The 14,118-nt window shown below is 35.9% G+C and overlaps 1 protein-coding gene across 8 annotated transcripts in view; it reads right to left on the bottom strand.

Annotated features, from left to right (window-relative positions):
- DMD (dystrophin) overlaps nucleotides 1-14,118 on the bottom strand; it is a 2,091,067-nt gene that overhangs the window by 1,285,362 nt on the left and 791,587 nt on the right. For all 8 annotated transcript variants that reach the window (XM_055376532.2, XM_055376533.2, XM_055376528.2 and 5 more), the window contains exon 30: nucleotides 5,367-5,528. In XM_055376532.2, coding sequence (XP_055232507.1) covers nucleotides 5,367-5,528 — 162 coding nt within the window. The remainder of the gene's footprint in view (nucleotides 1-5,366; nucleotides 5,529-14,118) is intronic.

Below are 14,118 nucleotides of genomic sequence, written 5' to 3' on the forward strand. Positions count from 1 at the left end.
TGTCATAGATAGCTCTTATTATTTTGAGATACGTCCCATCAATACCTAATTTATTGAGAGTTTTTAGCATGAAGGGTTGTTGAATTTTGTCAAAGGCCTTTTCTGCATCTATTGAGATAATCATGTGGTTTTTGTCATTGGTTCTGTTTATATGCTGGATTACGTTGATTGATTTGCATATATTGAACCAGCCTTGCATCCCAGGGATGAAGCCCACTTGGTCATGGTGGATAAGCTTTTTGATGTGCTGCTGGATTCGGTTTGCCAGTATTTTATTGAGGATTTTTGCATCGATGTTCATCAGGGATATTGGTCTAAAATTCTCTTTTTCTGTATACTACAAGGCTACAATAACCAAAACAGCATGGTACTGGTACCAAAACAGAGATGTAGACCAACGGAACAGAACAAAGCCCTCAGAAATAATGCCACATATCTACAACTATCTGATCTTTGACAAAGCTCACAAAAACAAGAAATGGGGAAACGATTCCCTATTTAATAAATGGTGCTGGGAAAACTGGCTAGCCATATGTAGAAAGCTGAAACTGGATCCCTTCCTTACACCTTATACAAAAATTAATTCAAGATGGATTAAAGACTTAAACGTTAGACCTAAAACCATAAAAACCCTAGAAGAAAACCTAGGCATTACCATTCAGGACATAGGCATGGGCAAGGACTTCATGACGAAAATAACAAAAGCAATGGGAACAAAAGCCAAAATTGACAAATGGGATCTAATTAAACTAAAGATCTTCTGCACAGCAAAAGAAACTACCATCAGAGTGAACAGGCAACCTACAGAATTGGAGAAATTTTTTGCAATCTACTCATCTGAAAAATGGCTAATATCCAGAATCTACAAAGAACTCAAACAAATTTACAAGAAAAAAGCAAACAACCCCATCAACAAGTGGGCAAAGGATATGAACAGACGCTTCTCAAAAGAAGACATTTATGCAGCCAAAAGACACATGAAAAAATGCTCATCTTCACTGGCCATCAGAGAAATGCAAATCAAAACAACGAGATACCATCTCACGCCAGTTAGAATGGCGATCATTAAAAAGTCAGGAAACAACAGGTGCTGGAGAGGATGTGGAGAAATAGGAACACTAATACACTGTTGGTGGGACTGTAAATTAGTTCAACCATTGTGGAAGTCAGTGTGGCGATTCCTCAGGGATCTAGAACTAGAAATACCATTTGACCCAGCCATCCCATTACTGGGTATATACCCAAAGGATTATAAATCATGCTGCTATAAAGACACATGCACACGTATGTTTATTGCAGCACTATTCACAATAGCAAAGACTTGGAACCAACCCAAATGTCTCACAATGATAGACTGGATTTAGAAAATGTGGCACATATACACCTTGGAATACTATGCAGCCATAAAAAAGGATGAGTTCATGTCCTTTGTAGGGACATGGATGAAGCTGGAAACCATCATTCTCAGCAAACTATCACAAGGACAAAAAACCAAACAGCCCATGTTCTCACTCATAGGTGGGAATTGAACAATGAGAACACATGGACACAGGAAGGGGAACATCACACACCGGGGCCTGTTGTGGGGTGGGGGGAGCGGGGAGGGATAGCATTAGGAGATACACCTAATGTTAAATGACGAGTTAATGGGTGTAGCACACCAACATAGCACATGTATACATATGTAACTAATATGCACGTTGTGCACATGTACCCTTAAAACTTAAAGTATTTAAAAAAAAAGACTGTGAATTGGCTAAGTGTTATCTTTTGAAATAAAATACTCCTAGGTCAACACATGCTGTTACATCCTTGCAGCATGCAGCTTTATTTTCTAAAAGTTTAAGCTTTGCTTCTGTAGGTAAGTTCATGTCACTAAAATAAGTAAAATAATTTTAAATCCAATTCAGAATCTGAGGGCCCAGAGAAATAACTGATCAATTAACTCACTAAGGAAGTGAGCAGCTCTTTTCTTTCCTATAGTAATAAATGCAAATGTGAATGTAAAGAAGCATCCTGATCTACATCTACTTTTATATATAACAAGAGTATGGTTGTCAGAAAGTTATACATATAGTATGCACTTCCTTAGTGCAATAGCTTTTATATCTGAGGATCTCAAACGATCTTAAAATGCAGAAAAAATAATGCTCTAACAGATTCAAATTAACTAGCAAAACTCTCAGTGCACCACACGGTGGAGTTAGACACCCACAAATCTGCGTGACCAGTATATGACAGAAAATCTGAGCATGTATTTCAAAGAGGACTTAATATGGTAACTTCATACATTTTTTCCTGCTTCTCAGTGATGAATTAAGCTAAATATACCATTTATGAGAAAAGAAATTATAGTGCACTAATATTTTACTTAGCAATAACCTTTTTATCTTTAAGTGCAAATTTATAGAAACACATTTGTTAATACAATGCATTAAAGTTAGCCCCTTTTCTATTCCTTTCTTTCTTTCATCTATCTTTCTATCTATCTATCTATCTATCTATCTATCTATCTATCTATCTATCTATCTATCCATCAATCCATCCAACCATCCATCTATCCATCCCATCTCTATATTTAAAATGTCATTTTGGTGGCATTCTTAGTGGATCCTTCATCTTACACACTGTGCTTATGTTATTTCACTATCTAACTTTTGACTCTCTATTTTATTTCATGGGAATTTCCAGCTGCTTTTTAGGAAATATAATCCTTGAAGCAAATATGAGTACCTGAGAACTCTGTTCTATAAAACAATTCACTTACTGCCGTATTAAAATAAAACCCTGGAGCAGAAGAATGTTTTAAGAGCTTTCAGATGGCTTGTATTTTCCAATATTATGTATTATCACTGGGGAGACTCAATGTCAAGAACTATGTTGATAATGCAGGTGTGACCTGAAATGCACGGAAAATATATTTGAGCTGAATGCCCAAAATCTCTTTCTTGAACTAGATCTGAAATTTCGTAATTTATCTGTGTTCTGCTGTTTGCTAGTACTTTTCTACTGATGAAGTTAATAACATTTTTACTGTAGTATTTTTTTAGAAAAACCAAACAAAATATTTTGCTATTAAAAACTAGTAATGTTCATAAAATCCTGAATCCGTTTCTACATAAGAAAAAACACACAGTGCCCCTTATCACAACCTATTCAACTAAAGATGTTTTGCCCTAAAAGCTCCAATTTTCCTTGAAAGACAATAGTATAATAGCTTTGCCTATCAAATTTGCTACTCATAATTTCATTCTGCAAGTCTGTCACAAAGTAGTTCTTTATGCATTTAAAAGTACAAACTTGCAATATTAATGTCTAGTATTCATACTGCTCAAATTTTTCCTTAATTCCATTCAGAACGTCACAAGCAGTTTTAATCAAACATTCCTTCAAAACTCATGTCATTATTTAAATGAAAGCAGTTCTACTCTGTATTTCATTTATAGTCATGTAGTTCTTCTCAATTCAGAAACAATTACTCATTGCTATCATGCATTTTACTAAACCCTGCTGTGGTAGACACACTAAATACCCTGAATTGATCATTACACATTCTGTACATGTAAGAAAATATTACATAAATGTTCTATCCATAAATATGTATAAATATTTTATATCAAAAAACCTTTTTCATTATGACTCAAACTGGGACGGACTTAGGAATAGTTAATACTAGAGAACCTGGCTTGTGTAAGTTTGAAAAATATATATACTGGAGTAGGTTTGTATAAACATATCACACTTACCCTCTAAAATATGTACAATCATTACATATCAAGACAAAATAAAAATTGAATCCTCAAGTATGTTTACTATTATCCCTCACTTCTACTACAATATTTACTCTTGTTGCCCAGTGAAAAGCTATGATCAGGATTTTATTATCAGGATTCTCCCCAAAATTCTCTTTCTTCACCCACTATTGCAATTGTATGCACTCCATAAGGAAATAATATTCCCTGGACTTTTTAAGCCTATCAGAACTACCTATAGTCTGCCACATATTATCAGGGACATTCTTGGTCAAAGTTAGACAATATGGTAAATTAACTCATGCTATTGTGTATACTGATGCCCAGAACACCTATTAACGGTGATTCATTAACTGTAATTGCATTGTAACCATGATCTACAAATCTATCACCCCCAAATTCATTTTAAAGTGAAAAACTTCAGACATCTTCACCAACTGGCAGGGAGAAGGCTTTGAGATTTGCAGCTAACCTTCTAGTGCTCCTCTCATCATAGCATGGACTTGGTGATTGGGTTCACAACATGTATATAAGATTTGAAAAGTAGCTCTATTAATTGCGATCACACAACCCTAAAGACATTTGAATAAATAATACCTATGATAACTTCACATATGTTTAAATGTTAATTAAAAAATGAGAACAGCATTTTAAAAATACTTCTAACAGTGAATGTAAATTTAGTTATGGCCTAAAATTTACTCATTTAAAAGTCAACTCAGATTTATTTTCAACACTATTTTAATTCTCATTCTAGAAAAACAGGTAAACGCATTTTATATTTTCATTTGAATGAAGCGTGGGAGTGAGTGCATGTAGCTATATTGAGCATGATCATTAATAATAGAGGTGTAAACTTATATCGATAATTTTGTGTTACTGACTGCTTGTAACTAACACATTTTTATAAAACAATATAGACCATGTGACTAAACTCAACGACGAGTTTATAATAAAATGTTTGAGACTGCTTTCCAACAATGCCATAGAAAATATTTTCTTTTTTTCTTTTTATAAGATAGAGTCTCGCTCTGTTCCAGGCTGGAGTACAGTGGTGCAATCTCGGCTCACTGCAACCTCCGCCTCCCGTGTTGAAGTGATTCTCCTGCCTCAGCCTCCCGAGTAGCTGGGATTACAGGCATGTGCCAACAAACCTGGCTAATTTTTGTATTTTTAGTAGAGACAGGGTTTCACCATGTTGGCCAGGCTGGTCTTGAACTCCTGACATTGTGATCCGTGGGCCTCAGCATCCCAAAGGGCTGGGATTACAGGTGTGAGCCACCACACCCGACCAAAAAACATTTTCTTTACCATTTACTATCCTACGGTTTTACTCTAGCTTTTAGTATAGTTTGAAGTCAGAAACACCAAAACATATTGCTCCTGTCTTTGAAATGCCTTTATTTCAAATTCCTCCATTACATACTTAAAAAAATAAATCTTAGACTAATGATCTAGACCCCCTTTTCTTCCTACCTAGCTCCGAATAGTCAAATCAGTGAATCAAAACAACCCTACAGAAAACTAGTTGAATAAATTTAAAGTTAGAAACACTGCAACATTGTTGAAGTAATAAAAACAAAAGAATGGAAGCTGATTCCCAGATGTACTTGCCTGGGCTTCCTGAGGCATTTGAGCTGCGTCCACCTTGTCTGCAATATAAGCTGCCAACTGCTTGTCAATGAATGTGAGGGACTCCTGGATTAAGTGTAAGGATTTTTCAGTCTCCTGGGCAGACTGGATGCTCTGTTCAAGCAACTTTTGCCTCCTTACAGCCTAAAGAGAAGGAATAAGAGTGTATCAGTTAAATGTTTACTCTTGATAGCTTTTCTGTAATCCTGCTGAACAATAAATGAAGATTCTAGACTCTTCCACAATCACCTTTTTGTAAGACAGATTTCGCAGCTTCCTGGCACTCATTCAGCTCTGTTGATAGAAAAAAAATGTGAAGGAGAAAAATAAATAGCAAACAAAACTATAGGATCAGGGATCTCTGCATGAAAATAAATCACAATATCACGTACATTAAGGAAACAGGCTGGAAAAAAATTAGCAAAATCATCTCAGTCATTGCAATCTGTCTTTCTCAGGTCGAATGTTCCTCCTGATCTCATTATATAGTTCAAGAGATTTGGTTTGCTTAGAATAGGGTCATCGTCATCACAATCCAATTCAAGAGAGATAATCTGCTTCCACCAGTGAGACACATGTACAATCTGTTCAGAATCAGCTCCTTGTCAAAAAGAGAATTTAAGATAACAGTCTGGTTAAAGATTTATTTTGAATACTATTTCAACCAGCTTTGCATGATCTTTTTCCTCCCTACTTTCTTTCACAATTTGGATTACAATTGGAATCCAAATTTGTACAATTGGATTTGTGTTACTGCTGAAGTAGAAAAAATAATAATCCTAATACAGCTGCAATTAATCTTGATTGTTACTATAAGTATGATTAGGATAATTCAATAATTTTCAACTATAAATAGCATGCTGCACAGATTGGAAAGTCTCCCTTCAAGGATCTGTTCACTTTTAACAGAGTAGTTATAAAAGTAAGAAATAGGGCAGGCAACTTATTGGGAATTCATTAAGTTATGTGTCATTTAAAATACATTTCCTTAATATACAATGTGTAGGCATGATTATCAGGTACAATATAACTTTCTTTCCCACGGAGCATGACTGAGGTTTTAAGATGATCTTGGTTTTTATATTATATATAGAATATTAGATATTACATAAATACTATATATGTTAGTTTTTAAGCTTTAAAAATATTAGTGATGTCATTATTCTTCAGTGAAGCCAGCCTATAACACAGCTTTGTCCAAGTAAAAATACAGTTAAAGGCATCTAGACTAAGGGAAAAGAACAGAAGTTTAGTGATGCTGCAGGAAGAGGGAAGGCTTTCCCAGTACTTCTCCCTGTACCATAAATTTTGACTCCATTAAGATTTTATCCTGGGCTTTCCTTTCTTCTCATTCTACCTATACCTTAACTTCAATTCCTCCTCACATTCTGACAACTCTCAACTCTACATCTCTCAAGTCCAGATTTCCCCTTGATCTCCATACTTGCATGTTGTCTCACCCTATTGGACATCTCCTCATGAATATTCTACAACCACCAAAAGCTAACACTCCCACAGATGAACTCCTTGCATATCCTCTTCTCACCTACTTCTCAACTCCCCAACTTGCTTTTCCTCCTTCTCTGTATTTTTTCCTGTTTCAGCGAAAAACAAATAATGATTCCCTTTATTAGATGTAATTCTAGATATTTCTACTTCCTCTATCATGTCCTTCATCATGTTGCATCTAATCAGTCAATCACTAATTATTTATTATACCTTCTAAATAGTTCTTGATTCCATTCTTTTCTCTCTCTCTCCATTGTCTTTACTCTAGTTAAAATCATTACTATATCTTACCTCAAATATGCTACCAGTTTCTTCACTGGCATTTTACTCTGCCACATCCCACCTGTAAAGCAGCTGCAATGTGTTCTCTCAATAACGAAATTGTGGCTTTCTGTCTAAAATTCTCTAGTCATTCTTTACTGTCCTTCAAATAAAAGCTCTTTTTTTTTTTTTTTTTTGAGATGGAGGCGGAGTCTCTCTCTGTCACCCAGACTGGAGTGCAGTGGCACAATCTCTGCTCACTGCAACCTCTGCCTCCCTGGTTCAAGTGATTCTCCTGCCTCAGCCTCTCAAGTAGCTGGGATTACAGGTACCTGCCACCATGCCTGGCTAATTTTTGTATTTTTAGTAGAGACAGGGTTTCACCAATTTGCCCAGGCTGGTCTCAAACACCTGACCTAAGATGATCCACCCACCTCGGCCTCCCTGAGTACTGGGATTACAGGCGTGAGACATTGCGTGCGGCCAAAAGCTTTATCCTAAATGTGGCTTAAAAGTCCCTTCATAATATAAGTCCTGCTGGTGTCTTTTACTCCCTGCTCTAGCTATACAGAAATTTTATTTTTCATTTCCCAACCTACACTGTGGCCCTCTTGATTCTTGGCCTTAAACATGTTGTTCCCTTTTACTGGCATAATCTAAATTCTGACTTCCTTTTATTGGCTAATTTACATTTATCTTCTGAATCTAGTGGACATCTCTTCCAAGTGGCCACCTCTGGCACCTTCTAAGTTCAGGGAGGTAATTCTTGCATGTTCTTTGAATTTTTTATTTTTTTGATTTGACAAGTAAAAATTCTATCAAGTTAGAGCACGTAACATGATGTTTTAATATATGAATATGTTATGGGATGGCTAAATTAAGCTATTTATGCATTCCCTCACATGACATTATGTTCTTTCTTGCACTTTGTATGTGCCATAACATATTTAATCTCCCATTAATGGTCTGCATTTACTTTAGACTATCAACTCTAATGAGTTCAGGGATTATGGCTGTCCTGTTCATTGCTCAATACCAGTTCCTGGAATGAAGCCCAATAGCTTTGCTTATGACTGGATGAAAAGTATAAGGAGAAATTTGAATGAGAAAAACTGAAAACTTTAAATAGTCAAAGATAAAAATGGATTTACAGAAGAAATTGAAAACGAAGGTCACCACTGCTCAGAGATGTATCTTTTGGAGAATACATCTATCTGTTTTTGTATTAAAAGTGTCAGAATGGGGGTGGGACATTATTTGGAGAAAATTTTAATCTATTTCTATTAAAATACTGCATCCAAGATTGGTGACCGAGGCTTTGCCCTATATTCCAATTCAAACATAGCTTCCTTTTGTTCTCAGTCAAAATTTCAACTAAAATTTACATCAGGTAATTTACTATTTCAGATAACAGTGTTCATGGCTATAATCAGAGCCTCTATTGTAGAGGAGACTGGCTGCAGCCTACCAACAGCTCTTCCAAAGAAATGGATCTCTAATGATAAAATTTCAGCATTGTGACAGGTGATTGGAGAAAACTTCCAATCACAGCGTGTAGTAATTGCCTAGTCAGGTATTATTTAAATTTGGTCCTTCCTCTGGCTGAAGGCAAAAACGGTGTACTCTACAAGGCACATCTGTAGATTTTAATTGTATAGGATGTAATATAGAATAACATTAAATCACATATCTAGCCTCAAAATTATTTTTAGAAACCTAACTTTTTCTATTCATGAGATTCTATGAGCTGAAAGGAACAGTGTGGCTTAAGAAATGATGGCAGAGTTGACTTCGTGTGGGTTGGCTCTTTTCCTGGCCTGACAGTCAATAAGAGAGGCTGATTTACACAGATTCCTTGATTATCTCAGTCAGTGAAAAGACCTGATGTCAATGCAAGCTTGCAGAATTCTTTCAACTAGTCATGGCATAAGCTGCCTTCTATTTCTAAACATCTTATTAGGCGCACCCTGATGGAATGTCAGGCTTATGAATTTTCTATGACTTTCTGCCCGCTTGACCTGTGCTGTCTCATTGAATGAAGTTTGTAGAAAGTCTTGAACCATAATCTGATTTTTTGTTGTTGTTCCAGAATACTGTTCAGCTGTTGTTTTAAAATGTTATTTCATGTCTTTAGCTAATCCACTTAGCAGTAAGAGGAATTATATAGCTAGACAGAAACAGCAAATATAAGGAAAGTTAGAAAGACATCTTTTAATAACTGGCGATCAATGACAAAAATATAAAAATAGAAAACAATCCTATTAATGGTTACCAAGAAAAACACATAATATATTTTAACCCAGTTTTCAATGAAAATTAAAACTAAGTAAAAATTAACACAAATTAATTATTTTATATCTTTAAAGTACTATGAAACATAAAATAAGTTTAAGAAAAAATTTTAAGAGTTTAATGAGTTTTGCTGGCAATAGAAAGTCATCTCTACAATGAATTGACAGTTCCTCACATTTCCATTTTAAAAATAATGTACTAACCTTTGTGCCACAATATTACAAACACATAAATCAAAGTGTAGCATGTCTAAGAAACTCTGGAAGAAAAAACTCTGCATGTGAAATAAAAAACCGAATATTGAAACCAAAAAATGTATTTAACATATGAATGCATGCTTTAAAAAGCCAAATTAGAAAAAAAAAATCATTTAATAATATTTTACAAAAAACACATTCATTAAAGGAGCTATGTATCCTATACTATACTTATTAAACTCAATACAAAAAGCAATTTTACTTCATTTATGAGGTGATGGGTAAGCTTATGATTGCAAATGGATTAAGAATGTGGGTGCACTGTTTACAATCATCTCGTAATAAGACACTTTTATTTTTTGTGTTTAAATACTCATCATTGTATTCATCATTGTGATTTAGACATGTAAAACATTTCAATTTCCAGCAGTTTTAAATTTTTTCTTCTGAGTAAAGAAGGATTTTTGCCAATGTCAAAATAAAGCCCTCATTTTTATGAGTGATTTTAGTAGTAAATGAACTAAAGAAAACTAAATCCCAAATTCCAATTCAAATAAAGCAAAGCAACGACAAAGTTTTGAAGTTTCTGCTTAGGGTAGTGCATTAATTGGCCCCAACCTGACTGTCCCTACCTTGCAGAAAGTAGAGCAATATGGAATATGTTTTATTTTATAGAAAGTGTCTTGGGATAGGAGTCCTGCAAGAGACCTGCTAAAACCAAATCCTACTCAACCTGCCCTTCAGAAACTACAGTGGAGACCCATGAGAGGACATTAATCTCCATTTGACAACCACGCTTCACTTCACAGAGTTTACCAGTCAAGTTTTCTTTCCCAGAGTCTCAACTTCAGTGGACCAAGCAACACTTGCTTCAGTGGACCAAGCAATAGTTCAGTGGTCCAACTATTTCCTTTTAGTGTTTCTTTTTTACCTACTAAGAGGTTGCAATTTGTTCAAGTGCCAAGTACTAAGAATACTGGTGCGTGTATATCATTTTTGATAAACTATTTCCTCCTGACCTAACTCTTCTATTTAACTTAAGAGCAAGTGTGAAACTCTCGCTATGGTTATGAATGCATTGAATTCTATCATCTGTTGTCTTAGAATTTTGGCTATAGTCTTAAACTGAAAATAACAAGTAATAAGTCTCTCTCATTCTAAGAGATGGAAACAGCAGGACATAGCAAAGGGCTTACAAAAGAGCTAGGAAAACTGGCCCTGCCTTTGTTGCTCCACCATACCCACTTATACTAAAACTCTCTGAAGGTTTAAGAGAGAATCGGTCTTCTGAATTCATGGCCCAGAGGGAGAGTAGGGATGGCTCCCTCTGTTTATTCCGTAAGGGGGAAAAGAAGATGGTACTTCAACCTTTTTGTCCCAAGCAAGTAAGTGGAGCTCCAAGACCACTGATCACAGGGTCTGGGAGTCCAGAGTAGATAGGGATGACACCTAATTACCAACTCTGCTTCGGAAGATGTCTGCTTCAGAAATTATATGCCTACTTCATAGGTAAAAAATGAATTAGAAATGATACAGTGAAGAGAGGGGCAGCCTGTACTTCCCAGTACTTGGTGTGGCAAACATTTCTCAATAGGTCAAGTGAACGTGGAAGAAGACAGCCATGTTTGAGCTGTGTACCAGGAACACTCTTTATGGAGCAAGAGTACCTCAGGATCAAGAGGCTTGAAGATGTTTTTATAGAGCATATTTTCGTTGTTAAAGATGGGGAAAACAAAAGAGCTTCTGCAAGACTTCTTAAAGATCCCATACTTGTACCCCAAATAAACCCAAAGTTTGTATCTCTGTTACACACACACACACACACACACAAATCATAAACTCAAAGCTACAAATAGCTAGTTAACAGGAGACATTTGCCTATTTTCCTTAACTCCTACTTCCCAGGACATTGGAGAATAATATAACTGAAGTGCAGTTAAAAAAAAAAAAAAAAAAAAAAAAAAAAAAAAAGGCAGTGGAGGTGTAAGATGGAATCTAACCACACTTCCCTTCCAGAGAAAGTCTTTTAGACCATAGCTTAAGCTTGAGCTGGAAACAAGGAAGAATATTAAATTAAATATGACATTGAGATTTTAAGCTGAACCCAATTAGATTTAAGTCTTTATTACCTCACAGGCCAGAAAGCAATGGGATCTATTCATGGTGCCATGTACCTGGATGATGTAAAAGCATTTCATCTTTCTGATCTATCTGGATGAAACTATGCATCAAACTACTAACACAGTCCATACTTTCAGCACCTGCTCAAATAAAGCAAAGGCAAAGGAAAATGATAGACATCCAGATCATCTAGAATGTGGTCCAGCAGAAGACAGAAAATGGTTTACGGGAGGTCTGAAGAGATAAAGAACTTAAGAAATATCTGTGAAAAATGGAGCATTATAGTAGTATCAAATGATTGAAAAGCTAAGATAGATATGTTGATGCTTTTGTCTCATGCAACTGCAAGTTGCATGTTTTATATCCGTCTACCAACATACCTGAATATAAATAATCTACGTGAAAACTATCGCTCCTGTCAAATGCAACAACTTGCCTACTGATTGGTAACTTTGCTGAACAACCAATTTAAATTCCTGAAGCATAATTCTAAGGTCTTTAAAGAAGCATGCCATAAAAGTATCAGGAATTATTTAAGGACCACTAAGAATGTTCTATTTGTCTCAGAAATTGGTTCTTACAATTTTTAGTTGTTTAGAACCGGCAAGATGACAGCCTTAAAGAAGTTGACACTTCAGGAGATCGAAACCATCCTGGCTAACACGGTGAAACCCTGTCTCTACTAAAAATACAAAAAATTAGCCACGCATGGTGGCAGGCGCCTGTAGTCCCAGCTACCCAGGAGGCTGAGGCAGGAGAATGGCGTGAACCCGGGAGGTAGAGCTGGCAGTGAGCCGAGATCGTGCCACTGCACTCCAGCCTGGGTGACAGAGACTCTGTCTCAAAAAAAAAAAAAAAGGAAGCTGAAACTTGAAGCACACATTGTATTGTACACTTGAACCTCTTTGAGACTGATTAGATAGGAACACTTTATTTTCCACAATTTCATATGGTGTTAAGTAATAGATCCTTTAAAAGTTATACAAAAATTTCCAGATGTCTAGATATGCTTATACCAGCTTAATGAAATGTTTTCCAAAAAGAATAGAGTTAGGATTTTGAAAAGGGAATTAAATGGAGATTAAGAGAAAAGCAGAGGGAGAAGAGGATAATTTACAACAGAAGGAATAATTTACCAAGGCTCATAGCTCATCATAAGATTCACATTGTTGCTTTCTTTGTTTTCAAATTAGTTCGTCCTATTTTTTCCTAAAGAAAGGAGGTCTCACACTGTGTTCCTTGGACAAGAAAGACTAAGTAAATTAAAACCATGTTGCTTTAACCCACTTTAAATATAACTCTTGTGAGGGGCTTTGGTACAGTGGTTTTTCCTGTGGCATATTTGTTAATGTATTTAATAGGGATGTAGGCGGTAAATAATTACAAAGATGTGTACATGTCTGCATATATATCCTTTAAATATAAAATAAAGAAGGTTACATTAGAAACCTTCTAATAAGGTTTCTTCTAATAAAGAAGTCAAAATTAGAAAAAAATGTAGCTGGTGCTTCTAAGCCAAGTTGTATAGGTTAATTAGCCAAATACAGAAGTACCCAAATGAGAGAGAGCATACTGAGGCCAATTACAGATAGGTTGGTGGTTGTGAGCAAACTAGTCCTTACAATGCAGATGAACTAGCCAGTTGATAGTCCTCTTAAATAAGGTCAGTGATATTCAGTCAGTACAGTAGCGTGACAAAGATCTCAGAGTGAAAGAACTTTGGAACTCGTTAGTCCCTCTACTTAGGAATTCAGACTCTCAGGAAAGAAACTGAACACAGCATCTCTGGCTTTCTGGACTTAATATGATGTGTGGGAAGCAAATTCATCACACTTCCTTTTATAGACCAGGTAAGGATGGCCACACAGGTTGCCTATGAATAAAATAGTTTCCAATCTTCAGTCAAGCAGTGTGAAATATAGCCTTGATAACTAGAAATGGTGCTTTTCTGATGTGCATTAGAGATCTCTGCTGGATTCCTTCTACTGTGATGTAGGCTCATAATACTCTAAGGCCAGTGTTCAGGTTCTCTTGAACTACAGTGCCATGGATTTTGCCGGCCTCTGTGGTCAACTGTAATTCATACTGGTTCGAACTTGAAATTGTATCTGAGGAACTGGAAAAATGCTCCTCTCTCCTGGGATGTCTGGGACGACTGGTCCTTTTTCATCCTGCCCAATTACATGAAGATTAACAATATTTATTTATCACAAATACTCCAGATGATTGTCATGGCTCTGGAGAAGTTGATGTGCAAGGGACAGTATGCTTATGGCTTCCTGTCATCTTACTTATCCACACTACATTGAAAAAGTCCTCAGGTCTAGCTCAGTCAGTATCTACACTATTTTGTC

Source organism: Gorilla gorilla, chromosome X (assembly GCF_029281585.2).
Source record: "Gorilla gorilla gorilla isolate KB3781 chromosome X, NHGRI_mGorGor1-v2.1_pri, whole genome shotgun sequence".
NCBI lineage: Eukaryota > Metazoa > Chordata > Mammalia > Primates > Hominidae > Gorilla > Gorilla gorilla.